Below are 27664 nucleotides of genomic sequence, written 5' to 3' on the forward strand. Positions count from 1 at the left end.
CTCGATTGTGGTCCTACGCGGGAGGGCTACGTGTACTCGAGAAACATACAATCGGAACAGCCAACTCAGACTGCGGAGTCCCCCACCCACGCGTTCCCACGAACGCATCCCTCCCGTGCAGGAAGCTGCACTGCAGCCTGCTGGACCAACGTCAGCGCGCAGCTGCCCGGAGATCCATCCAGCCGAAGGCCCCGCGGCCGAGACAGCTTAAGGCAGAGGTAGGCAACCTTGGCTCTTTTATGACTGATGGACTTCAACTCCCAGAATTCCTGAGCCAGCTATAGCTGGCTCAGGAATTCTGGGAGTTGAAGTCCATCAGTCATAAAAGAGCCAAGGTTGCCTATCCCTGGCTTCAGGAGCTCCTATGGGAAAAGTCCGAGGAGAGCCACCTGTTCGCGGCTCCCCCTCCCCCCGCCCGCAACTCAGGCCCGGGTTCCCCCTTCCCCGCCCTCCCGCAGCCCCGCCCCTAGCTCTCCTGGCCCCGCCCCCCCCTGACAAAAAGCCGGCGGGGAGGAGGAGGAGGAGGCGGGAGGAGGAGGCGCGGGGTGTCTCTCCCTCCCCGCCAATGCTCGGCTGCCTTCGGAGAGGGCGCCAAACAAAGGCTGGTCGTTCGCTCCCTCCCCCGGGCGGGCGGGCGGGCGGGGGACCCTGTTGCAGCCCTGGCCAAGTGCCGGGGACGCGGCGGCGGCGGCGGCTGGAATTAGAGATGCTGCCCGGCTGAGCGTCAGGGACTAGCGGGCCGGGCTGCGCGCGCGAGAGAGGCGCTTCTGGTGGCTGGTGGCCGTCCTCGCCCCCGCCGCCGCGACCATGGCCATCGCGCACATCGCCACCGAGTACGTCTTCTCGGACTTCTTGCTGAAGGAGCCGTCGGAGAGCAGATACAAGGGGCTGCGGCTGGAGCTGGCCCTCGACAAGCTGGTCACCTGCATCGCCGTCGGGCTGCCGCTGCTCCTCATCTCGCTCGCCTTCGCCCAGGAGATCTCCATAGGTAAACAGGCGGCAGCCCTGGGGAGCCGCCTGCCTTCATCCGGGGCTCGGGCTGGAGGGGGGAGCTGGGGGGGGGAGAGGGAGAAGAGGAGCCCCACTTCGCTGGAAGGGCCGGGCTCGGCTGGGCGCTCTCTCTCTCTCTCTCTCTCTCTCCTCCCCCCCCCCCCGGTTTTGGCGCCTTTGAGGACGGGGCGGGTCGTGAGAAGAGGCTGTCACCCGTTCGAAGGGGCGACATTCTGGTCCTTGGCTCGGAAAGGCGGCTGGTGCGGGTCCACGGGCCTGCCTCGGAGCCTGGGGCACGGGGGGGGGGCTGGAAGAGCAAAAGGAATGAATTTGGGGGGGGAGGACCCCAAAGTCAACTCTACCCCCTGTGAGCCGCTGCTTAACCCCCTTCTGAGCCTTGGTCATCCCCCCCCCCCACTCCTGGGGAGCGGGACACCCAACCTGATCTGCAGGGCTTCTTCTGCACCCTTCAGGGGACACCTGTTTCCCATTTTCCACGATTTGTCTTCTGATACTCTGCTGCTGTGTTTATTTGCTTTCGGCATTGCTTTTGGTATTATTATTACATTATTGTATTGCAGGTAGTCCTCACCTTACAACAGTCTATTCTACTCTACTCTACTCTATTCTAAAATATATCAGCAGCAGAAACACAAATGTGTGCATAACAAGATCCATAAGATCTTGTTACAACAGCACTGAAAAAAAGTGACTTGGGACTGTTTCCCAGATTTAGGATCGTTAGGACTTCTGCATGGAAAGAGAGCACCAAGGACCCCTTAGGACCATTTTTCACTTACGACCTTTGCAGCATCCCCATGATCACCATTCGGACACTTGGCTGACTCCTATTTATGAGGGTTGCACTGCGCCTGGGTCATGTGATAAGCTTTTGCAACCTTCTGACAAGCAAAGTCAATGGGGAAGCCAGATTCACTTAACAACCATGTCACTGTCTCAATAACTGTGATGATTCATTTAACAATTGGGGCAAGAAATCGTAAAAACTCACTTAACAAATGTTTCACTTAGCGTCATAAATTTTGGGCTCAGTTGTGGTTGTAAGTTAGAGGTCCCCAATCTTTTGAGCACCAGGGACCGGTTCCATGGAGAGAGGTTTTTCCGCGGACTGGAGAGTGCGTGGTTTTGTGTGCTGCCTGCATCTCGTGGATGCGGCTTTGCTTGTTTGTGTGGACCGGTTGCTGGCATGCCACGGACCGGAACCGGTCCACGGGCCGGGGGTTGGGGACCCCTGATATATATGCCTACAAAAAGCTGCTAAGATTTGGCAACCTCCCAAGAGGTCTGCCATGCTTTAAATGTTACTTTCATGTTTATTTTTATGTAATGTCAGAGAGCTGCAGCTCTGTAAAAGAAAATGGCTTAGCATCAGTGGAGTCATCTAGCTGCATAAGTCGAGGACTACCTGTATTGTCCTTATCTTCTTTACTACACCCTCTTATTGCTATTATTATTATTACTACTCTGTTGCTTTGTATGTGCACTGAGAGCTTCTGCACCAGAGACAAATTCCTTGTGCCTAATCACACTTTTACTGCAGTCCTCGACTTACAACAGTTCATTTAGTGATCGTTCAAAGTTACAACATCCGTGAAAAAAGTGACTTATGCTCATCTTTTCACACTTACAACTGTTGCAGCATCCCCATGGTCAAGTGATCAAAATTCAGACAGTTGGCATCTGACTCTTATTTTATGACGGTTGCAGTGTCTTGGGATCATGTGATCTCCTTTTGCAACCTTCTGACAAACAAAATCAATGGTTAAATCAGATTCATTCAACGACTGTGTTACTAACTTAACAAATGCAATGATTCACTTAACAACTATGGCAAGAAAGGCTGTAAAATGGGGCAAAACTCACTTAAATGTCTTGCTTAGCAACATAAATTTTGGGCTCAATTGTGGTCGTAAGTCGAGGACTACCTGTATTCTGTTGTAGGTTTTCTTTTTTTTATGTTAACCTCCCTGAATGTTATGGGTGTGAGATGGGCAGCTATATAAATTAAGTAAACAGCAATCACTTAATTGCATTTTGGTCATAGACCAGCATAGAATTAATAACAATTTTCTTTATTTAAAAAGAAGTAGAAATAAAAAAAATATATAAAAATCATGTCGATGAAGATTGTAAGGTAGAGTTGTCAGGAAGTTGAGTCATCACGGACTTATTTTTTTGCTGGTTCGAAACGTTTCACTGCTTATCCAAGTAACCTCTTCAGTCTGAGCAAATTGGTTAGGGGGACCAACCAGAATGGTTTTATATAGAATAAAAGAAGATAAAGTTAAAATTATAAACATAAAATTACAGCATTCAGGAATTAAAATGTGGGAGAATCCTATAAAATTACAATTAGCGTATAATCTAAATGCTATAAAACTCAGCATAGATAAGTATAAAAGGAGAAGTATAAAATTTATACAATACTATATAATATAAAATTATGCTACCTTATATTAAGTCTGATACTTGCTGAAACTCTGCTAGGATTTGTTGGAATTTAGTAAATAGATAAATCTCTAGAACAGAGGATGGTAGCCAAACCTTGTAGTCTTAAACAGGTTTATTAAGGCAAAAGTCCCATTATAAACAGGGAGACTTGCTTGCAGATAATGAGATCAACCAGATTACATTGGGTTAATTAATGTAAGCTAATCAAACAGAAGCTTCTCTCTCTCTGTACAAATATAAGTTGTACTAGATGTGGTTTAAGAATAATCCCCCTCCTTGGTGAACTAGTACTTGGAAAAAATAGGATTATATTGTATTTACTATGCTATTGTATTTACTAGACTACAAGTCACCTACAGTCTTTCTATTTGGCAGCCCATACATCTAAATAAATGCAAGCTATTTGATTTGCATTCAATGGCATAAAATGCATATATTCATAATATCACCTTCATTATCTATGCCAGTATTTCTCAACCTCAGCAACTTTACGATGTGTGGACTTCAACTCCCAGAATTCCCCATCCAGTCATGTTGACTGGAGAATTCTGGGAGTTGAAGTCCACACATCTTCAACCCGCCAAGGTTGAGGAACACTAATGTATGCAATGTTGGTTGTGAACCTCTACAACTCTGTGGGAAGCTACTTTCCTATGCCTTGCTTGTGAGAACAGGCAACTGGATAGATTGGAGAGGCCTTTTTGGTAGTGACTTCACTTCTGTTTTGATCCTGAAGTACTCCAGATGTCATATTGACAAATTTGCAGAGACTCTTTAAGGTTTCCTTTGAAGTTATGATTTTTCCATAAGAGATGTTTTATTAGACTGCTGATACGTTACCTGCTGTACCTGTTGGTCTTTGATAAGCAGGTTGTTTTTATTCTTACTATTACTGCCGATTCCAACTGATGTTGTAGTTTATTATTTGCTAGGAGGTGTTTTTTTCCCCCCAAAACTCCCCATCTTCTTAAAGAAATAATCTATCAAGGGCCTGTTACCTGGCTTCCAGTAGCCCTGTCTTCAGCAAGTAAACCTCACTCATGATGCATCGTATGATTATATCCAGATTTAGCCTACACTAGGTTGGATTAACTTGATCGTACTTTAAATCAGATGGTATTAGGATGCCTGGAAGCCACACTTTTTGGAGAGGCTAAGGAACAGAATTAACAAAAAAAAAGAGGCAAGTTATATGTTCCAAGCATTGGAGTGGTTGGTGGTGCTGATGGATCTCTTTGTAGATGTAGTTTATATGTTGCAAATGTGATTTTTAGCCTTGAACCTGTTTTCTTTTGCAAGGGATTCATAGAGTTTAGATACATTTTGAATTCCTTCTCTCCTTCCTTCCTCCCTCCCACCCACCCATCATCCATCCATCCATGTATAGGCAGCCCACCTCATATACATGTCTCTGGGAGGCCCACAATTAAAACAGAATAAAAACAGTAAAAGACAACCAGAGTTAAAAAGCACAAAAATAATATAAAAGTAGCACCCAATAAGGCTTACAACCACTCAAGCTAGCCATGACACAAGCTTATCTATGCTATCAGAGTCCCAGGCTCAAGGGCAAAGCCAGGTTTTTAGTGTCTTTAGGTAGATGGGTGTGCACATAAATTTGTTTTAAAAAGTAATAAATAAAATGTTATGCAAAATGGCTGAGACCATGAGGGAATAAGATTTTTTTGGGTGAATGCTGAAATCAGTTTTTCTTCAACCGTATTTTTAAATTGAATAATTAAATTCAGTTAGATACCCTGAACCACATTGGGCTGGTTTAAACCAATACAGGAGTGGAAAACCTTTTGGTAAATAAGAGTTGCATTTAACACTTGTGAGTATTAAGAGCCACAAAGCAGTTGTTCTGTCTCAGCCTACGTGAGTCCTTGTTAGGCTCACAAGGAGAAACCCCTCTTCCAAGAAACAGGCAGGAATCATAAGAAAAAACCAACCCCTTTTATCCTCACAGACCTGAATCAATGTCCAAGGCAAACAAACAGTCCACAGAAACCCAATCCTCAACACAAACGGTTGCCCTTGGCAACCAGCACCTCCCAGACCTTCCCTTTTATAATTCAGTCAAGGCATGGCTTCCTAATGCCTTCTCCTTTGCCTTTGGAGCCGCCCCATTGCATTCCTTTGTCCTACTCGCTTCTCTTACCTGTGCTTTCGTGCATCCTGGATTTGTCCCAGCTGTTCTTCATCACTGTCCAACTCAGGCTCCCAGCACAGCTGTGTCTCAGCCTGAGCACGAGTAGAGGGGCCAGGGTTCTCGTCCGACTGTAAGTCTTGGAGCTCCTCAAAGCCTTCCTCTGACTCTAATGTCCCTCCAGGCCCCTTCTCCTCCTCTGAGTCTTCAGACTCAACTGCCGGATCCACTGGGTGGTGAGGAATCGCAACAGTAGTTGGGATCATATCATAAAACAATACTGGGCTGGCTATTTTTATTAATAGATCATTCTACACTGAGGCACACAGTAAACTTTTTATGAGTGTTTCGTACTTCAAAATGAAGGAATCCAGTTTTCAGTTTCACCAGTTACTGTTTGTAGAAGACATTTAAGCACTTCAGGAAAAAAACTGCATGTGGCCCTGAGGTTGCAGGTTTTTTGACCCCTTTGCTGTCATAAACCATGGTTTTATAAACCACAATGCATTGCATACTAAACTACAAGCAGCAAACCACAATGCATTTGCATAATAAGCTACAAGCAGTAGACTCCATTGTGACACAACACAATACATGAACCAACTCTAAGTCAAAATTTAAGAATTTCACAAAAGTTTTGTTATGCTTTCTGTGTAATTGTTTCAAAACTGCACCACTACAGTTGGCCCTTGACTTACAACCACAACTGGGCACCTTTAGGAAAAACACATTTATTTTTTTTACTTGTTCTTAATGGCTGCTTAAGTACCACTTTATGCTCAATTTTAAGGGTGTGCAGTGTATTTTAATTGGGCATTTATGCTATTAAGGTCGAAAGTATGCATAACTCCTGTGTGTTGAGATCCTCTGACTCAAAATTATCAGAATTGACTGAGATGAAATGATCCAGAATTTCAAGCAAGTATTTTAACTCCTCTAAAATTACATCAGGGCTCTCTTCTTTCTATTCTGTAATTATTAAAACCATAAATCACAAGTTCTTTTTGTAATATAAAAACATCTGTAAGGGGTTTCCATCTTTTTTCTAATCAAGAAGGTCAACTTGGCCATTGCTGCAAGCTCTGATATCTTCACCAACCATTCCTCCATTGTAGGCACTGACAAATCTTTCCATCTTTGTGCATACAATAATTTCACTGCTGTTATCCTATATATCCTATCTGATCCACAAGACAAATTTTAGGATTTAGAATTCTTTCATTCCAAATGCTTCGCTTTTGCCCAGATTCTAGTCAGCTGGTCTGGGGAGTCAGGAAGAAATAATAACTTGGTTATCCAAATTCAAAAATATTTGGCTGAGACCCAGAGCAATATCCTCCCTCTTGCTCTAAAAGTCATAGATATTTCAGCATCTAGGAATTCCAGCAGCTTGCTTATGATTAAGCAAGTATAAATGCACTCCAGGGGAAATTCACTGTATTTAAGTATTTCTTGCAGTGCCCTCAGGACTGTAATTTTTAAGCCAGACCATGAAGGCAGCAGGTTCCAAAAATCAAGCTTGTGTGTCATTTTGGGGACCACCTGTAATTTTAAAAGCTTCAGAGAAAAAAATGGGAACATGACTCTCTTCTATTTTAAGCTAGTCTTCTGTTTGAAAAGTAGCTTGTTTGTGTACTTCTTTTATTCAGTTCTTTGCAAACCTCTAACTAATGATTTAAACTCAGAACTTAATTTAATGTAATATGATTTTTAGGGACATTCTAAATATTTTGGTTTAAAGTTAAGTCACTCCTAGTGACTTCATGTCAACATCCTTGTAGTTTTCTGGGCAATAATATAGAATTGGTTTGACTTCTATGAGGTTGTCTTCTGTCTGGGATTATCTATATCTTACCTATACTTCTAAGATTCCTTCATAGTTTCCAATCTTTCTACTAAATAGATCGGATTCCATTTTATTTTTTCCAAGATCAACCAAAGTTTGTCTTCTGGCGTAACATATTTGCACATTAGATTTCTGATCGAAAACAATCATTTCACTCTTTAAAAGATTTCATATTCATCTTATAGAACAAAGTTTCAGCAGTTCCATGTTTATAAAACAGCAACGTGAACAAGAGAGACTTATAATGAAAGAAAAGTAGCCTGATATTTCATTGATGGCTAAGAGTGGCTAGGAACTACAGAAGACTGCAATTTGTTGAAATAATTAGAAAAGCAAAAGAGAAAGACCCAAAGGTGCTTTTTCAAAAGTCAACTGGACTTCCTTTGTTTTTCCTTGAAGATCTTTCACTTCTCATCCAAGAAGCTTCTTCAGTTCTGACTGAAGAACTGAAGAAGCTTCTTGGATGAGAAGCAAAACGTCTTCAAAGAAAAACAAAGAAAGTCCAGTTGCCTTTTGAAAAAGCACCTTTGGAATAACCATAGTCTGGATGATTGAGAATCTCCATAGATAAAAGGGAAAGACACACACACACACACAGTATATATACATATGTGTGTGTAAAGGTTTTATGACTGTTGTTTTATTTTAATTTTGCACAAAGCAAGCATCCATCTGAAGTTCAGTTCTTAATATATACATTTCAGCTTGTAATGTTGCCTAATTCAGGTTATCCTGGATTTACAGCCATTAGTTTGGCAACTATTTGAAGCCAGAGTATGCACTGCAAAAAGCAATTTACAAATGGTCCTTGCAGTTATGACGATTGCAGCATCCCCACGGGTCACGTGATCAAAATTTAGGCACTTGGCAACCAGCAGGGGTACCGATGACAGTTGCAGCCTACTGAGGGTCACCTGGCTGCCATTTGCGACCCAGCCGGCCAGCTTCCATCTACCAGCAGAGTCAATGGGGGAATCAGGTTCGCGTAACCACCACGTCATTTACTTAAGAACTGCAGTGACTGGTTGAACAACGATTGCAAAAAAAAGATTGTAAAATTGGCCACGACTCATTTAACATGCTTAACCATGAAAAGTTTGGTCTCAATGGTGATTGTAAGTCAAGGACTACTTGCATATCATTTGCAAACTATTAACCTTAATGTATAGACCTTTGCATGTAATTTCCATGAATGTATATATTTGACTAACTTACTTATCTACTCTTTGGGTTCCAGGCTGAAAACAAACCATTTTATGGGTTAGGCAATGGATGTTCCAGTGGTTATGTCTCCACAGCTGAAAACTCTCAGAGAACTTTTTGACTCAAGGATACACATACACACAAACACATACACACAAACACATACACACATATATCCCAAAGCATAGAAATGTGGAAAGTCCCTCCAGCCTTCCAGCATTTCTGTTGGAACATCAACAGATCTTTTTTTAACTCCACTAAGAATAGGCATTGGGACTTTCCGTGTATCGGGAATGATGAATCTGCACAGCTGATAAAGTTCGGATGTCACTAGGGAGGATTCAAATTCCAGATGTTGGGAAACCAAAAGTTAGTTCAAGTTGCTCTCCAGCTATGCAATTTCCAATAGCTGCAATCTTTTTCTTTCTTTCTTTCTTTCTTTCTTTCTTTCTTTCTTTCTTTCTTTCTTTCTTTCTTTCTTTCTTTCTTTCTTTCTTTCTTTCTTTCTTTCTTTCTTTCTTTCTTTCTTTCTTTCTTTCTTTCTTTTCTTTCTTTCTACAACGGGGACTTCCCTAAAGCTGCCTTGAACTTTATAATGGGCTACAATTAAATGACTCTATTTTTTTCTTACTTTACCTTCTCATGGTTTTGGAATTTGTTTGTTTGTTTGTTTGTTTTGGAGTTTGACATTCTGATTTTTGTTCCTCAGAGGATGCAAGGGACTGTATTATTTAGCCTCTTTGGGGAATTACTTTATTACTTTTATAGCCCATAGAGTTTTTATTTATTTATTTATTATTTGTTTATTTATTTATTATCAGTAGCCCTTGAGTTACAGCCATTCCTTTGTGAATTATGACACAACAATGGCAGCATTCCTAGGGTCACGTGATCAAAATTGGGATGCTTGGCATTTGGTTCATATTTATGGCGGCTGCAGTGTCCCAGTGTCACGTGACCACCTTTTGCGAACATTCTGACGGACAAAGTCAATGGGGGAGCCAGATTCACTTAACAGCCATATATCAACTTTAACAACTGCAGTGATTCACTTAGCAACTTTGGCAAGAAAGTTCACACAAAATGGGGCAAAACTCAACCCTCTCATTTAGCAACAGAAATTTTGGGTTCCATTCTGGCCGTAAGTTGAGGACTACCTATAGGGTTTATATCTTTAGTTTTTTGTGGCATTTATTAACATGGCTTTTTATATTTGTAGTTTATGCACTGTTGTGCACCAACCAGATTCCTTTTGGTGAGATAGGCGAGTATATAAATTTGATTAATAAATAAATACTAAGATAATGGCTGCGTTCTGACAACATACTCAAATCAATAAAGAGGAATATTTGGAGCTCAGGGTTGAAATGAGGAATCCTTGGTAGTCTCTGAGCTTGGTTGTTTTCTTGCAGACATTTCATTGCCCAAACTAGGGTGCTGAAATGCTAGCAATGATGATGATGATGATGATGATGATGATGATGATGTTACCTAGTTCAGAGACCACCAAGGACCCTCTCATACTCAAATCACAAATTGTGATACCTGAAGTGTTGACTTCAACAGATATTTATATTTTGTTTGGTCTTTGAGTTAGGTGTTCCAGGTGGGGTTGAGATCTCTTCATAGTCTGTCTTGTCATCTTGTAGGAAGTCATTCAAGTGAACATGTGTAATTGAAGAGCCACTACGGTCACTTTTTATGTCCAGCTACGGTGTTGTTGTTAGTTGCGAAGTCGTGTCCGGCCCATCACCATCCCATGGACAACATTCCTCCAGGCCTTCCTGTCCTCTACCATCTTCTGGAGGCCATTTAAGCTCACGCCTACTGCTTCAGTGACTCCATCCAGCCACCTCATTCTCTGTCGTCCTCTTCTTCTATTGCCCTCAATCTTTCCCAGCATTAGGCTCTTCTCCAGTGAGTCCTTCCTTCTCATTAGGTGGCCAAAGTACTTGAGTTTCAACTTCAGGATCTGGCCTTCTAAAGAGCAGTCGGGGTTGATCTCCTCTAGGACTGACTGGTTTGATCGCCTTGCAGTCCAGGGGACTCGCAGGAGTCTTCTCCAGCACCATAGTTCAAAGGCCTCAATTCTTTGGTGCTCAGCCTTTCTTATGGTCCAACTTTCACAGCCAAACATTGCAACTGGGAAAACCATGGCTTTGACTATACGCACTTTTGTTGGCAGGGTGATGTCTCTGCTTTCCAGCTATGGTATTGTTGAGTAATTAGTGGTGGAATATAGTCTGGATTCCCAGAAGGAAGGGGCTGCATTCCAGAGGCAAAGAGACAGCAAAGCTTGGGAAATTTGGTAGGGAGAAAGAGAATGAAAACAGCTCCTTCCTAGCGATTCCCAGAGTATATCTATAGTGAGGCAAATAATTGCTTTAGTTTGGCAAACCTTTTGTCCATAGGTGAGAAACAATAAAGGAAATTGCTCAGAGGTAACTCCACATGTCTTTCTTGGGTATTGGGGCCTGGCAGAAATGTGCAATGTGTTCCACCCATTTTTAGTGCTTATTTTCATGACATCTTTGAAATTAGTCTGTCATCAAATTTCCTCATTTCTGATTCAATCTCTGAGCAAGATCTTTATCATTCTTTCTTCCTTTGCATGTTGGGTGACTAGACGTCTGTCATATCTGTAGGTTCCACATATCATATTGTATCATAGAGGATATTAGTGTGATATACTAATTGTGATAGGTTTCACATGTCATATTGTATCATAGAAATAATAATAATAATAATAATAATAATAATAATAGATGATGATGATGATTATAATAATGTTGTTGTAGTAGTAGTAGTAGCAGTAGTAGTAGTAGTAGTAGTAGTAGTAGTAGTAGTAGTAGTAGTAGTAGAGTTGGAAAGGACCTTGGAGGTTATCTAGTCCAACCCCCTGCTTAGGCAAGAAACCCTATACCATTTCAGACAAATGGCTGTCCAGTCTCTTCTTAAAAACTTCCAGTCATGGAGCATTCATAACTTCTGGAGGCAGGTTGTATCACTGATTATTTGTTCTAACTGTCAGGAAATTTCTCCTTAGTTCTAGGTTGCTTCTCTCCTTGATTAGTTTCCATCTGTTGCTTCTTGTCCTGCCTTCAGGTGTTTTGGAGAATAGCTTGACTCCCTCTTCTTTGTGGCAGCCCCTGAGATATTGGAACACTGTTGACATGTCCCCCCCAGTCCTTCTCTTCATTAAACTACTAGACATACCCAATTCCAGCAGCAGTTTCTCATATGCTTTAGCCTCCAGTCCCCTAATCATCTTTGTTGCTCTTCTCTGTACTCTTTCTAGAGTCTCAACATCTTTTTTACATCGTAGTGACCAAAACTGGATGCAGGATTCCACGTGTGGCCTTACCAAGGCATTGTAAAGTGGTATTAACACTTCATGTGATCTTGATTCTATCCCTCTGTTAATGCAGCCTAACACTGTGTTAGCTTTTTTGGCAGCTGCAGCACATGGCTGGCTCATACTAGTGTGATATACTAATTGTGATAGGTTCCACATGTCATATTGTATCATAGAGGATATTAGTGTGATATACTGTGATATCCCATTATGCAAAATATAGCCACCATATTCACATTTCTAAGAGGCTTCTGGTTGGCCTTTGGTTGACCGTTATTGGATCATTTTTGCTCCAGTTGGTTCTGCTCAGTTAACATCTGTGGACTCTCGGAAAATCCAAATGTCTATATATGAGAAGAGGCAAGATTGGCATTAATGGGTTGTTAGTCAGTAGCTTGTTTTGGTAGATGAGCAGAGACCGGGTCCACCCATTGTATTAAACTATACAGGTAGTCCTCAACTTACAACAGGTCACTTAGTGTTGATTGACCCTGAAAAAAGCAACTATGATCTGAATTTAAAATTCTGATATCTGGCCACCTGCCCTGGGGTCAACTGTCTCATATTTACAGTTGTTTACAGCATCCTATAGTTATGTGACCACAATTTTTGCTGAAAATCAGCATTTACTTCCAGTCTCTGGCCCAAAACACTCCATAATGAACAATGGGCTCCCTTAACAACCCCTGTAAAATCACATGATATGCTTTATGACTGTCACAACTTACAATCAAAATCGCATGCTCAATTATGATCATGAGTTGAAGACTATATCTATTACCTTGTATTTGGTGTAATACAGATAATCTTCGACTTACAACAGTTCGTTTAGCAACCGTTCAAAGTTACAACAGCATTGAAAAATGTGACTTATGACCGTTTTTCATATTTAAGATTTTTGCAGCATCCCTACAATCATAAGATCAAAATTCAGATGCTTGATGACAACTGGTTCATATTTATGATGATTGCCGTATCCCAGGGTCATGTGATCCCCTTTTGCGAACTATTGACAAGCCAAGTCAATGGGGAAGCCAGATTCACTTAACAACCAGCTTATTAACTTGTCAACTGCAGTGATTCACTTAACAAGAAAAGCCGTAAAATGGGACAAAACTCACTCAACAAACGTCTCACTTAAAACAGAAATTTTGGACTCAATTGTGGTCATACGTTGAGGGCTACTTGTATTATGTGTGAACAGGGTGACCAACTATATTATGCGAGGAGACCACTGTTTCTGTGGCAGACTCCTTTTACGTTTCTTTATTCTGTGATGGTTGCTTGGCAGGGCTGGTGCTACCATTTAGCAAAAGGAACAGATGCCCATAGGCGACATCAAGAGATCTGAGGTGAAAACTGTGTGTCATAATGCTTATGCGCACTGTTTAAGATAAACTATTGCCTTTCGTGTGTGGTGAGGATATGATCCCACTGGACATTCAGAAGGAAGATTCAATAACCAGTTCAGTAAGACTGTACGACTCCACCCGTGTAACTATGAGACAAACTTAAGAGCATAGTCGTGCCTCTTTCTACTATGAAATAACTGCACAAACACCTTGATGACAAAGATAATTGCCTAGAATTAACCATGACAGCATCTTCCTGCTTTGGGAACCAAGTCATCCCTCCCTTTGTGAAACTCCTATGGGGCTGGTGCGTGCTGTAGAAAAGAATAAAAAAATAATAGTTCCGGAGAAGGAAAAATATTGGTTAACTAATGTTTCCCCTTCCTTCATCTTCATAATTAATTAATACAGTAATAAGCTGAGGATGGTAATCTTATTACTGTATTAATTAATACTGTAAGCAATCTTGGACATATTTGCTCAGAAGCAAGCCATGCTAAATTCAGGAGGATTAATTGTTCAGTAAACCAGCTTATTTAAGATAAGAGCTGGTAAGAGGAAGTCAAAATCTTGGTTGTGACTAATAGTTATTGCTACAGTTATTGCTTTAAAAATAATGGACCAATTTGTTTACTTGATTGGTTCCAGTTTTCTTTTAATCAAATGCTTAGATCAAAAGTCTGCTCAATGACTGGATCAGTGCCTGGCTGGGGAATTCAGGTAGTTGAAGTCCACACTTTAAAAAGTTGACAAGGTGCAAAACAATGGACCGGATGAAGGATGTATTGTTTTCTATTGTAAAAGATGGAGAGATGGTGGTAAATCTTCTAAGGTATTAATACATCCCTCATTGTCATAAGAGACTTCATGATGCTGATTACACAGCAGTCTTTCATATAACTATGACCATTTCAGGTTACAGAGATGCTCCAGCCAAGCTTTATATTTTGCTTGGATTGCTACAGTGTCCTGTATTTGGATCTGCTCTTGAAGACCATTCAAAGACTCTCCTGGCCTTTCATAAGACCTTAAAGACACCAGTTTGCCACCAAGTGTGAGGATCTGGATGTGCAGCACAGCCCATACAGTGGTTATGTTGAATATAAATTGTCTTTTACTTGAATGTGAATTTTGGTAATTCGTTTATAGTGCCTGTATACATTTTTATGTGTTTATGATTGTATTAGGGGTTTTTAAAATATTTTTTTAAAAAATGGTTATAAATTACCCAGAGTCAGGTAGTTGGGTAGCTACATAAATCAAACTAATAAATAAATAAATACTTCAAAGGAATCAAAACAAAGTGAACAAAATATTTACAGGTATAGCCCATTTGTGAATATTGTATCAATTTTAAACTTCATTAATACTGAATTAAATTGTGCATTGTAGGCCCAATGCATGGAATTGATTCTTAATTTTCAAATAATAAATAAACAGCTTGGGTTACAAATACTTGACAGTGAATTATTATTATTTTCATATCAGTCTACCCATGCATTAAGATTTTCTGTTGCAGCCCTTCTCCTGAACAAGAGGTGTTTAGTTTAATAACACAGGAGTTTTAGCTATAAAGTGCTTTTATATGTAAGTTCACCAGCCAATTAAACAAAATCCCTTTTATTAAGGAACTGTTTCGGTTGACTTATTCTGCCCCTCATCTACGATATCACTGGTGCAGTGATAGAATTGCAGTGCAATTCTAAATTTTAAAAATGATTGTACATAACCATGTTGCAGAAGGGATAAAAAGAAGGCATACCTTCTTTTGAAATACCAGTTGAACTGACTGTAGCTACTAAGTAGTTCACACTACTACTAAAATTATATATGCATATTAAGTAGCAACTCAGACATAATCTTGAAAGCTACATGTACAAGATTGCAGTGGTGTTTTTCATACTTCATGCTTTTCCCTAATAGAGCAGGAGAGTCTCTGCGTATTTGGCATCTCATATATTTAATTCTTGGACTGATGCCTAGAATGAGAGCACAGCTTTTGTAGCACGACTCTATCACACACACACACACACTCCCCTTTTTCTCCCCTTCTCCACTCTACTGATTTTTTGGAAGAAAAGAACCACTGGGTCCATGCCATGTTGACGAGGTCCCTTTTAACCCTCTGTGGTCTCAGACAAAAAGTTACTGTTTATGGTCAACCCATGGCCAGTTTGATTATAGCATGATGGTTGTCTTTGCAATACAAGGCAACTCATGTGATTCATGAATCAGTCTTTGGAATTACATTTGCAACTGATCTTCTAAACTTTCTTTGTTTCTCACGTTAGTAATATGTAATAATCCTCCCTTAGCTGATTACAGCAATTTAAATTACAAGCTGTGATCCTCTGGTTTTGATCTTTACAGTATTAAATGGAAGTTCTCTCGTACCTAAACAAATCTACATATATGGATGCAGCCAACACTAATAAACGCAGAAATAGTATATACTTGAGTAGAGCCGCCTCTGTGAAATAACAGAATACAGAACAACAAAGTTGGAAGGGACCTTGGAGGTCTTCTAGTCCAACTCCCTGCTCAAGCAGGAGACATTATACCATTTCAGACAAATGGCTGTCCAGTCTCTTCTTAAAAACCTCCAGTGATAGAGCTCAACCAAAGATGGGCAATATAAAAGCTTAATAAAATTACAATGGCTAATGTTGACTTCAGGCAGTCAGTGGGAAAAAAGCAAAATTATGGAAACATGTCAGGAAAAAAACATTGCTGAGGAATATTTGTGCCCAGGTTAGAGGGCAAGGGGAGAAAGGCCCATTGAAGGCAAATGCTTTCTTAAATCTCTGCTATATAAATGAAAAGTGATGATATAAAAAGGGAAAGTCCCTTTTGCAAAGGAGTCAGGACAATGATATAATTTCTAAAAAAAGAAATCTGGAGAAGAGGGGAAAATAAGCTTTTCCATCTATTCCGTCAGCCATCTTGTCTCAGTACTGTACTGGTTTATGTTCTGTTTCATCAGCCATCTTGTACTCGGTTCAATACTGGTTTATGTACCGTAGAAGGAGGAATTGTACAGAAAAATAACACTCTTGACAATTATTTAACCTTTTAAAAATATGTAACAGTTTCCCTATCTCCAGTTTTCTTAGATTACAATTTCCATAATTCCCAGTGATTTGCATCTTTGAACAGTAGGAAAAATATAATGTGATTTAAGTAATGCAGCTGTGATGCTGGTTCCTTGTGGTATCTTATCGTCAGCTTAGGAGGGAAGTTCAAGGATCTGGAGAGGACATAGGGAATGGCCTTGAATGGACAGGTAGAAGAGTGGCTACCAAACCAGTGGTCAGATAAGCGAGGCTTGAGCCCAGCCAAGAAAACAATGTGAGAAAACATCTCAGAGGAGTCCCTCCTTAGTTTACATGAAGGTAAACTGAGGAACGGGGAAGCGCATTCAAGCATGCAAGATAGTTTCATAGTTTTTACAATCAAAATAGTCCTGACTTACGTGACATTAGTTTCTCTGATTCACCTTGTTGGGCTCACAGAATCTGCATTGTTTTCTTCTTAGTTCTCCTTCAGTTTATTTATTTACACATGTACAAGTAATCCCTTGATTTATGACCTTAATGGAGCTTATTCACCATGGTCGTAGGTTGTGACGGTCATCATGCAGCCATCCCAATTTTACAACCTTCTTTGTGGCAGTCATTAATCAAATATCACTGTCATTAAGCGAACCATTGTTTGGTAAACCATAATTTACCAAAAACTGGAAGTAAATGCTGGTTTCTAGCAAAATAATAAATTATCATCATGTGACTGCAGAACACTGCAAGTAATCATAAGTCTGGGATGGTTGCCAAGTACCCAAAACGCAGCCCAGTGACCGTGAGGGTCAGGGTCTGCTGGAACTTTAGAACCTGGTCATAAGTGCCTTTTATGGGGGGGGTGTCTGTTATGTATTGAATATATATAAAGTTGTGTTAATCCCTGCTAAAGTGAAACTAACTTAACTCTAACTGCTTGTGAAGCTAAAATGAAACTAACCTTTAGATCAGTGGTTCTCAACCTATGGGTCGGGACCCCATTTGGGGTCGATCGACCATTTCACGGGGGTCGCCAAGCAAGGCTGTCCGCCATTTTTTTCCCCTTTTCCGGGGGGTGCCTTACCTCCCTGGAGCTGGGCCAGCTGGTGGTCGGCCTGCTCCGTCTCTGCCGCTTGCCAGCTACGCCTCGGCCGGCGCAGGGGGCGGAACCACGCAGGCGTGGCGCTCCCGGGCAGGGAAAGTCCTCGACTTAGGACCGGTTGCTTAGTCCTCGACTTAGGACCGGTTTAGTCCTCGACTTAGGACCGGTTTAGTCCCCGACTTACGACAGGTTGGGGGTTGCGGCATTAAAAAGGTTGAGAACCAATGCTTTAGATGACCCTGACTGTTAACTCCAACTGTTTTGGAGGGAAACTTTGAACATTCATATTTGGGCACATTTTTCAAGTATTGTGATTGGTTAAGGCCCTGTGGGCTCAGAGTATAAATTACAAGCAATTGCCTGAAGATCTCCAGGTCTAGTTTGAGTCAATAAATAACGTTGTAACTATGCTGGTCTGCTCCTTGCCTACTGAAGCCCACTATACAATAGTGTCTGTGATGATTTCACTAAGTAATGGGTTGTAAGTTGAGGACCACCTTTATATCTTTGGATATGCTGCCTCCTCCATGAATAATAGCATTGAATTCTCTACCTAGAATAAAAGTAGCCTACTAACTAGGTGCAAGAGAAGGCATCCTGCATTATAATATGCACATGCTGTCCCTGTGCTATATTTTATGTTTTTTCTTCAGGGAAAATGGTTCTATTTGATTCTGTTACATATATACATTATTCTAAATATTTCTTCTTTATTTTACGTGTTTTGTGACCTTCTACTTTGTTTCTTAGGTACCCAGATGAGCTGTTTTTCTCCAAGTGCATTTTCTTGGCGTCAGGCTGCGTACGTGGATTCTTACTGCTGGGCTGCAGTTCAACAGAAGCAGCTGTCTCAAAGTGAATCAGGGCATCTTCCCCTGTGGCTTCATAAGGTTTGTATAACCACCTAATTCTCTGTTTCATTTTTTTCTCTCTTTTCCTTATTTTAAACCCAATTCTGAGAAGTCTAAGGCTACAAACATGTTCTATTCTGTGCTGGCTAGGGGATTCTGAGAGTGGAAGCTATCAAGCTTGAGAAACACTGCTCTATCATATATTAATTCCCTGTGAATGCATGTTACATTTTGCCCATATCTTTGATAAAATGAACCCTTTTAACTTACAAATGAGGTGGTTCAACTTTATTTTAAACATTTTTATTTATTTTGTGGCACATATAGGCTGCTGAGTCATAACTAACTATGAGTAGTGCACAATGCTCCCTCCTTAACAAAACAGAATTTTAAAACATTTTTAAAAATGGCAATATAAGGTTCTGCCAGTACTTCCAGTTCATTCCCTTTAAAACCAGCTCACTCCCATTAAAACTGTTTTCATAACTGGAGGGATAAACGCCTCTTTCAACCACCCAGGGTTATTTGAAGGCTATATAGACTTTCTAAATGCCAATGGGGAAGGAGACATAGGATCCTTGCTAGATTTTAGAACAGAGGTGGGGAACCATCGCCCTTTTATGACTTGTGGACTTCAACTCCCAGAATTCCTGAGCCAGCATCGCTGGCTCAGGAATTCTGGAAGTTGAAGTCCACAAGTCATAAAAGGGACATTGTTCCCAATCCCTACTTTAGAACATAGAATTGTAGGGCTGGAAGGAACTTCAGTGGTCTTCTAGTTCAGCCTCCTGCTCAAGGTATGAGACTGACTGACCCAGATTGGATCCTGCAGGAAACTTTATACCAACCCAGTCAAATGGTTGTCCAGTTTATTTTTGAAAGCCTCCAGTGATGTAGCACCCACCTCTCCAGGAGGCAAGCTATTCCATTGGTTAATTGTTCTCCTTGTCAGAAAAATTCTTAGTTCTAGGCTGGATCTCTCTTTAACAAGTTTTCACCCATTACTTCAAATCCTGTCCTCTGGTTCTTTGGAGAATGAGTCAATCCCCTCTTCTCTATGACAGCCCCCCAAGTATTGGAAGACAGTTATCATATCCACCCTAATCCTTCTCTTTGTTAAACTAGGCATACCTAGTTCCTTCAACCATTTATCATATGGTTTAGCCTCCAGGCCCTTGATCATCTTTATTGCTTTTCCATGCACGCTTTCTAGAGTATCAGTGTCTGTTTTGTATCATGCTGACCAGAACTGTATGCAGCATTCCAAATATGGCCTCACTAGTGCCCTTTAAAAATGATAGCTATCATATTGAATTGTACCTAGAAGCTGACCTATTAACCAGTATAGCTCCCAAAATAGCAGTGTTATGTGGTTGCAACAAGGAGTACCCATGATTACTTAGTCATCTGCATTTTAGATGGTAATCTTTTCTGAATGCTCTTCAAAGGTAGCCCCATGTAGAATGCATTGTAGCAGTCAAACCTAGAGGTGACTAAGGCACAAATGACTGTAAACAGAGCCTCCTGATCCAGAAGAAATTGCAGCTCTTTAAATATAAATATTTAAAGCCACTTTCCTGAACCACATCCAGTCAAGATTGCTGAGGAGCGTGAAACAAAAATTCAATGCAAACTAGAAGGAGAGAAGAAGGGAGTGCTATTTAACATCAGCTTTTGCAAGATAAAGATCTAACAAAATGTAAATCAGTATTAATGCTTACCTTGAAGGATGTTTATCTAGCACATTTTCCTGATGTAGCAGCTCTGGATGAATTAGACTGCAGCTCCCACAGCTTAATGTCTTTCTTGGAAATGAATTACATACACAGGATGCCAAGTTGCACAAGTGACAAGATTCCAAGTCCCTAACAAATGTGTACTTTGTAATACATATAGTATGTAATACATACTATAAGCTTAAACCCTAAAAACTAACCACATTATATTGACTTGATATTTACCTGTAGTTCTTGACTTATGACCGGTTGCTTAACAACCATTCAAAGTTATGATGGATCTCCCAAAATCTACTTACAACCCAGTTCCAATAGCTATCACCACCCCTGCCTCACAATCATATGGCTGCATTTTGGGTGCTCAGCAGTTGACCCATATTTATGGCTGTTTGCAGCATCCCACAGTCACATGGTCACAATTTATGATGTTTTGCCCCCAAACCAGCATTTTACGTGTGTTTTTGCAAAAACACCTTATACTAATGGTTTGTTTAATGACCACGGCATTTGCTTAATGACCCTGTGCTTGCTTAATGACCACAATGATTTGTTCAATGACCACTGCAAAAAAAGATTGTAAAATGGGGTTGGTCATGTGGGTTACCTGCTTTACAATTGTCATGACTTAGGACCATAATGGGCAGACTCCCTTTCAGTCAATGACTCCCGATAGTCCCAGAAACTGCCATTGTTTACATATGGGAGTGCAAAACCCAGAATTCTTAGCCGGGATGTCTACACCAAATCATGGTCTGTGCATACATTCCCACCTGTAAGATGTCAGAACGTTTGGAGTTTCTTGTGGTATCAGTCTGATCTGCTGGTTAATGACCGCAACAACATTACTTGAATTGTATCAGTCTGAATTTGAGTCCTGATTTAAGATTCATCCTCCTGATTTTCTCCTTCAGTTTTTCCCATACATCCTTCTGCTGCTTGCCATCTTGCTGTACCTGCCGTGGCTCTTTTGGCGTTTCACTGCAGCACCTCACCTTTCTTCGGATCTGAAATTTATCTTGGAAGAACTTGACAAGGCTTACAACAGAGCCATCAAAGCTGCCAACAGTTGCCGGAATTGTGATGCCAGAGATGCAGCCAGCTCACCACCTGCCATTGAAAATATTGCACAGAGGTAAACACATCTCTTTCTACTTCTCCAGGTTTTTTTCAGACTTACCTTCTTCACCCAACGTGTTCTCTTCTGCTGCTGGAGGATAAGCTTATGTATCACCACACAGCCTGGCTAGATTTTTGCTTCAAGGATGGTGAAGTTGCTGAATAGGTCTTGGACTAGGGAAGTAACGTTTTTTTTGGAAGAAATGGATAAAATTGGATATCCTGTATCATCTAGAACAGGGCTTTTCACCCTTTTCACCCATTGTACCACTTTTAGGATATGGCAACATCCGAGTACCACCAGTCGCCTAGCAAGGTGTCAAAAACCTGATGACCAAAAAAAAAAAAAGGAAAAAAGTGATAAAGTACAAGTAGTCCTCAACTTACAACAGTTCGCTTAGTGACTGTTCGAAGTTACAATGGCACTGAAAAAAGTGCCCCCCCAAGCCACACCCGAGCAAGACACCTGCCTGCCCACCCAGCGGTGCTCTTCCTCCTGTCTGAGGTTTTCATTGTTGTGAGCATTTCTGTTGAGGATTGGCAGCGGGGGGGGGGGGTGTTTGGTTTTTATTCCCCCCGTCTGCTGGGTGGTTGCAGCAGGTTTTGGTCACTTCACATGACCCTGGGACACTGTGACCGTCATAAATATCAATCAGTTGCCAAGCATCTGAATGTAAATCACAAGACCCTGGAGATGCTGCAACATTCCAGCTGATCGGCACTTCTTCTGGGCTCAGCAGAAGTGCCAGGATCAGTGCTGCTTTCCAGCTGATTGGTGCTTCTTCAGGGCTCAGCAGAAGCACCAGGATCAGCGACAAGCTCCAGCTGGAGCCTGGCGCTGATCCTGGCACTTCCACTGAGCCCTGACAGCCCTGAAGAAGCGCCGATCAGCTGGAAAGCGGTACTGATCCTGGCATGCAGCTCCAGCCATCTCTCGCTCAGGCTTGTGCGGTGCTGCCACCGGTTCAGCTCATTCCCCTCCCCCGCTACCACTTTTCTAGGATGGTCACGTACCACCTGCCAGGTGCCAATGTACCACAGGTGGTACCCGTACCACTGGTTGAAAAGCCCTGATCTAGAATAGCGTTTGCTGGGATATTCTAGGAGTTGAAGTCCACACCTCTTAAAATGGCTAAAGTTGGGAAACACTGATCTAGAAGCTTTGTGTCTGACTCCATCATGGCTCTCTTGAGTGGCACCTCTCCTGTGTGCCACCACCTCAAAGACCACGTTGAACTGTCATAAAGATGGGAAATGAGGAGCCATCCCTTTATACCCCGTTCAGAACAGCCGGGAGAGGGTGGATCAAAGTTTTCAGTGTTGATGGTGGTTTGTTCTCCAGATTTGCTGTTTAGCTTCCAAATGTTTCGTCACCAGGCTAGGTGTCCTCCTCCTCAGTGGGACTTCATTTGAAGTGTCTTTTTTTCCAGTTCTTCTTTTATTGATTTCTTGTGGTCATGTGGTAGTTTTCAGTCTGTTTTTAAGATTGTTGGTGGACTTTTAGGGATTTCAAGGAGAAAACAAGTCCCTTGAGTTTTACGAAGGGCCTTTGTACCTGTTGTTCCCATTAGCCTCTTCTCCCAAATCAAGCAAAATTTCCTTGTGGCTTCAGGCCTTTTGGTTGCTACTTTAAACCCTATAATTGCCCCCTCCCCATGTTAAGCCTGCCCACTCTGAAGATGTCACCAGCCTTGCCACTTGTGGTCCTTAAAACAAAACAAAAACTCCACCACACTCCCTTTTTAAGGAAGTCCAACTTTTTGGCCACAACAAACTGGCCCCTCTGCCCTAGAAAGGAAGTGGACATCAGTTCATAGATTTTGGCATTCAGCATGTTATTTTAGATACAAAATAGAAAACTTAGAGCAGTGTTTCTCAACTTTGGCAAGTTTAAGTTGGGTGGACGTCAGCGTGGCTGGGTGGGAGCTGAAGTCCATCCATCTTAAGCTTGCCAAGGTTGAGAAACACCGCCTCACTGTGATTTCTGTGCATTTACCTCAGTTAATTCCCTAATGGGCAATGGTTGTTTATTGTGCATCGTATGAATATTCACGTTTAATCTTCCTTTTCAAAACACCCCTCCCTGTTCATTTGGAGGATGTCCATAGGTGAAGATAAGAAGGAGTGGTTAATGTTCTGTCACTTAATCAAATTAAACCCAAGGCAGCTTACGGCAGAATGTTAACTATTTCTGAGTAGTCCTCATTATAAGCACTCTCTTATAAAAAGTGTAAGCCATCATAATGAGTTGGAATTTCAGATGGCGCAAAACTCTGTTGGGTGTGCCAGGGCAGATTCACACAGATTAAACATATTTGTTTATCCGGAGGTTCAGTTAAACCAGGGGTAGGCAACCTTGGCTCTTTTATGACTCGTGGACTTCAACTCCCAGAATTCCTGAGCCAGCCTGGCTCAGCTTGGAAACCTCTCCCTTTCCCCTCAGCATGGCTGGCTCAGGAATTCTGGGAGTTGAAGTCCACGAGTCATAAAAGAGCCAAGGTTGCCTACCCCTGAGTTAAACTGATGTTGCTGTGTCTTTTGATTTGAAACCAGTCCTGTACTCTACAGGTAGTCCTCAACTTAGGACCGCAATTGAGTGACCACAGAGTGAATCTGGCTTCCCCGTTGATTTTGTCTGTCAGAAGGCCACATAAGGTGGTCACACAACCCTGGGAAACTGCAACCATCATAAATGCATGCCAGTTGCAAGCATCTGAATTTTGACCACGTGACCAGGGGGAAACTGTAATAGTCGGAAATGTGAAAAATGGTCATAAATCACTTTTTTCAGTGCCGATGTAATTTTGAACTAAATGAATAGTTGTAAGTCAGGGACTACCTTTGCAATAGTTCTAAAGCTTTATGAGTACAGAAGCATTCTTCTGAGCATTTTCTTTTACATTAAATTACAGATAGTCCTCAAAGTTACAACCTATCTGAAAAAGGGGAGTTATCGCCCAATTCCAAAGTTCCAAGAGTTGGGCCCACCCACAATCACAATCGCTTTTGGGGCACTCGGCAACACGAACACATTTACAGCTGTTTGTTGTATTTCAGTCACAGGATCTCTAATAATAGAGTTGGAAGGGACCTCAGAGGTAATAATAATAATAATAATAATAATAATAATAATAATAATAATAATAATAATAATAATAATATAATAATAATAATAATAATAATAATAATAATAATAAGGAGGAGGAGGAGGAGGAGGAGGGATCTTGGAGGTCATCTAGTCCAACCCCCTGCTCAGGCAGGAAACCCTATACCATTTCAGACAAATGGTTGTCCAGTCTCTTCTTAAAAACTTCCAGTGTTGGAGCATTCACCGCTTCTGGAGGCAGGTTGTTCCACTGGTTAATTGTTCTAACTGTCAGGAAGTTTCTCCTTAGTTCTAAGTTGCTTCTCTCCTTGATTAGTTTCCATCCGTTGCTTCTTGTCCTGCCTTCAGGCGCTTTGGAGAATAGCTTGACTCCCTCTTTGTGGCAGCCCCTGAGATATTGGAACACTGCTATCAGTCCAACCCCCTACACGAGCAGGAGACCATATATAATCTCAGACAAATGGTTGTCCAGACTCTTTTTGAAAGCCTTCAGTGGTGGAGCACCCACAACTTCTGAAGGCAAGTTATTCTCACTGTTAGGAAATTTCTCCTTAATTCCAGATTGCTTCTCTCCTTGGTTAGATTCCAACCATTGCTTCTTGTCTTGCCTTCTGGTGCTTTGAAAAATAGCGTGACCCCCTCATCTTTGTAGGAGCTCCTCAAATATTGGAACAGTGCTATCATGTCCCCCCCCCATTTCTTCTTTTCATTAGACTAGACAAACCCAATTCCTGTAACCGTTCTTCATCCATTTTAGCCTCCAGCCCCCTAATAATTTATTGTTGCTCTTCTCTGCACTCTTTCCAAAGTCTCAACATCTTTTTTGTATTGTGGTGTTCAAAACCATGCCATAGTGAACAGTGGGTTCACTTAACTGCCACGGCATTCATTTAACGACTGCCGTATTCGTTTTATGAGTACTGCAAAAAGGACATAAAATCAGGTTAGTCCCATGACCAACCCATTTTATAACCATTGCAGCATATAGCCATAATGGGCAAAGTTCATTACGGTCATATGTCGAGGCTTACCTATATTGTTTTAATCGTGTTTAAATTTTGGAGAATTGCCAATTATTCCCAACTTTTAATTTATTTTCAAATGTTGAAAAATCCATTGAAACAGGAGGGAGAAGAAAACTGGTACCTGGGGATGTTGAAGTATTGGGTACTAAGTAATTTCTAAAGCAAGTGAAACCCTGATATAACATTCCTGGAAATTGGCTCTTTTGTTTTCCAGTTTATGGGAGATCTCTGACAGCCACTTTAAGTACCCTATTGTGGAACAATATCTGAAGACAAAGAAGGGCTCCAAGAGCTTAATCATCAAATACATTATTTGCCGTTTGCTAACTTTGATCATTATCCTCTTTGCTTGCCTCTTCCTGGGCTATTATATCAGCCTTTCTTCCTTGACCGATGAGTTTATTTGCAACGTCAAAACTGGGATACTAAAAAATGACACGAACATTCCGGAACGGTTTCAGTGCAAAATGGTTGCCGTTGGTGTCTTCCAGCTGCTGAGTTACATCAATTTCATCGTGTACGTGCTGATCACACCGCTGGTGATCTACGCCTTCTTTGTCCCTCTCAGGCAGAGCTCGGACATCCTGCAGGTCTACGAGCTTCTGCCGACATTTGATGTTCTCAAAGTCAAAGCAAAGCACTACAACGACATGAGCCTCTACCTGCTTTTTCTCGAGGAAAATGTGAGTGAGCTGAAATCTTACAAGTGCCTCAAAGTTCTGGAGAGCCTCAAAGGCAGCGGGGAGAGGTTTGATGCCATGCAGCTCCTCAGGAACCTTGGCTCGATTAAAATGGACGCCGTGGATGCCAAACCAAACACCCCCCACAAGAATAGAAAAAAAGCTGAAGTGGAAATGTCAAATGATGCAGCAGAATTAAAAGGTAACATTATCTCCCTTTGTGTTTATTTTTTTTTCTTTGTTTAGGTAGGTCAGTGATGGCGTGCCTATGACACACATTGCTTTGGTGACACGCCAGCAATAACCAACACCTGAGGCCTAATGCTGCTGTTCAGGGTGGCTTAGATTGGGGAGAGGAGTTAGAGCAGTGGTTCTCAACCTGTGGGTCGGGACCCCATTTGGGGTCGATCGACCATTTCACAGGGGTCGCCAAGCAAGGCTGTCCGCCATTTTTTTTGTCCGCTATTTTTTTCCCCTTTTCCGGCGGGTGCCTTACCTCCCTTGGGCTGGGCCAGCTGGTGGTCGGCCTGCTCTGTCTCTGCCACTTGCCAGCTATGCCTCGGCCGGCGCAGGGGGCGGAACCACGCATGTGCGGCGCTCCCGGGCAGGGAAAGTCCTCGACTTACGACCGGTTGGGTAGTCCTCGACTTACGACCGGTTTAGTCCTCGACTTACGACCGGTTTAGTCCTTGACTTACGTCCGGTTGGGGTCGCGGCATTAAAAAGGTTGAGAACCACTGAGTTAGAGAATTGTTTCTCTTTTGCTTCTGGGGAGGGATGAGATGCCAGCAGGGCTCTTCAAACTTGGCCCTTTTATGACTTGTGGACGCTGGCTGAGGAATTCTGGGAGTTGAAGTCCACAAGTCATAAAAGGGCCAAGACCCTTGCTATAATCTATAGACTTACCTGGGTCAAATGTTTGGTATTTTAAAATATCAGCCTTGACATTGGTCTTAGTCACCTATCCTCTTTCTTTCTCAAGTCATACTTATTCCAGGATTGGTATTGCATTTCAGCCTAGACTTAATTCTCTTCAGTCATGCTTTTAGAGCTCTGAAATAAAATAAAAGCAGACTACTCTGTGCTAGTGCTTTAATTAAAAGGATATAACAAGTCTCTTTCTGACCTTCCTACAGATCTGACTGAGCCAAAATTGCCTGATGACACTGAAGAAACAAATAAAGATGGCAAAATTCGCCAGAGACTTCTAGATTCTTCTTGCTGATGGATTCAGCCTGTGCTTAATAGGTGCTGAAAGCCGCTTCTAACAGCTGAGGCATAAAGCCATATCTATTATACCACACGATTGCCTTCCCATTGAGTTTACAAGGACTGGGATACAAAGGCAAAAGATCGTTTAAAAATATTTGAGTTGTCTGTGTTTACATGTCTACAGTTTACATGAATATTATGCCTAGAGAAACACTGACGAGGTGAACTATGTCAGTTCTGTTAGGGAAGAAAGACTGAAGTAGTGAATTTGAAAGAAAAGCAGTAAAATAAAGAAAATACTTCAGATTGGTTTCATAGATGTGTAGACATCAGTTCCTTATTATCCACTATCTTCAGCCATAACAGAGTGTCCAGATTGGGTCCCCAAAAAACAAATGGACAGCAATCAACACAAC

At 41.7% G+C, this 27664-nt stretch overlaps 1 protein-coding gene across 1 annotated transcript; it reads left to right on the forward strand.

The window, feature by feature from the left end:
• Positions 1–798: 798 nt before the first annotated feature.
• On the forward strand, positions 799–27398 carry PANX1 (pannexin 1). The gene is made up of 5 exons (XM_015827201.1): positions 799–988; positions 18273–18412; positions 21021–21241; positions 25571–26238; positions 27173–27398. The coding sequence occupies exons 1-5, from the start codon at positions 808–810 to the stop codon at positions 27259–27261; spliced, it is 1299 nt and encodes a 432-aa protein (XP_015682687.1). The 5' UTR covers positions 799–807; the 3' UTR covers positions 27262–27398.
• Positions 27399–27664: the final 266 nt, after the last annotated feature.

The sequence above is a fragment of the Protobothrops mucrosquamatus genome, unplaced genomic scaffold (assembly GCF_001527695.2).
Source record: "Protobothrops mucrosquamatus isolate PMUCROS unplaced genomic scaffold, P.Mucros_1.0 scaffold_213, whole genome shotgun sequence".
In the NCBI taxonomy this organism is placed as follows: Eukaryota; Metazoa; Chordata; class Lepidosauria; order Squamata; family Viperidae; genus Protobothrops; species Protobothrops mucrosquamatus.

What these genes read in the sequence shown, in the direction of transcription:
- PANX1 (XM_015827201.1), top strand. Translation starts at nt 808, where the DNA reads ATGGCCATCGCGCACATCGCCACCGAGTACGTCTTCTCGGACTTCTTG. An exon ending in TTCCCCTGTGGCTTCATAAG is followed by an intron (nt 18,413 to 21,020) that starts GTTTGTATAACC and finishes TTTCTCCTTCAG; the next exon opens with TTTTTCCCATACATCCTTCT. An exon ending in TGATGCAGCAGAATTAAAAG is followed by an intron (nt 26,239 to 27,172) that starts GTAACATTATCT and finishes ACCTTCCTACAG; the next exon opens with ATCTGACTGAGCCAAAATTG.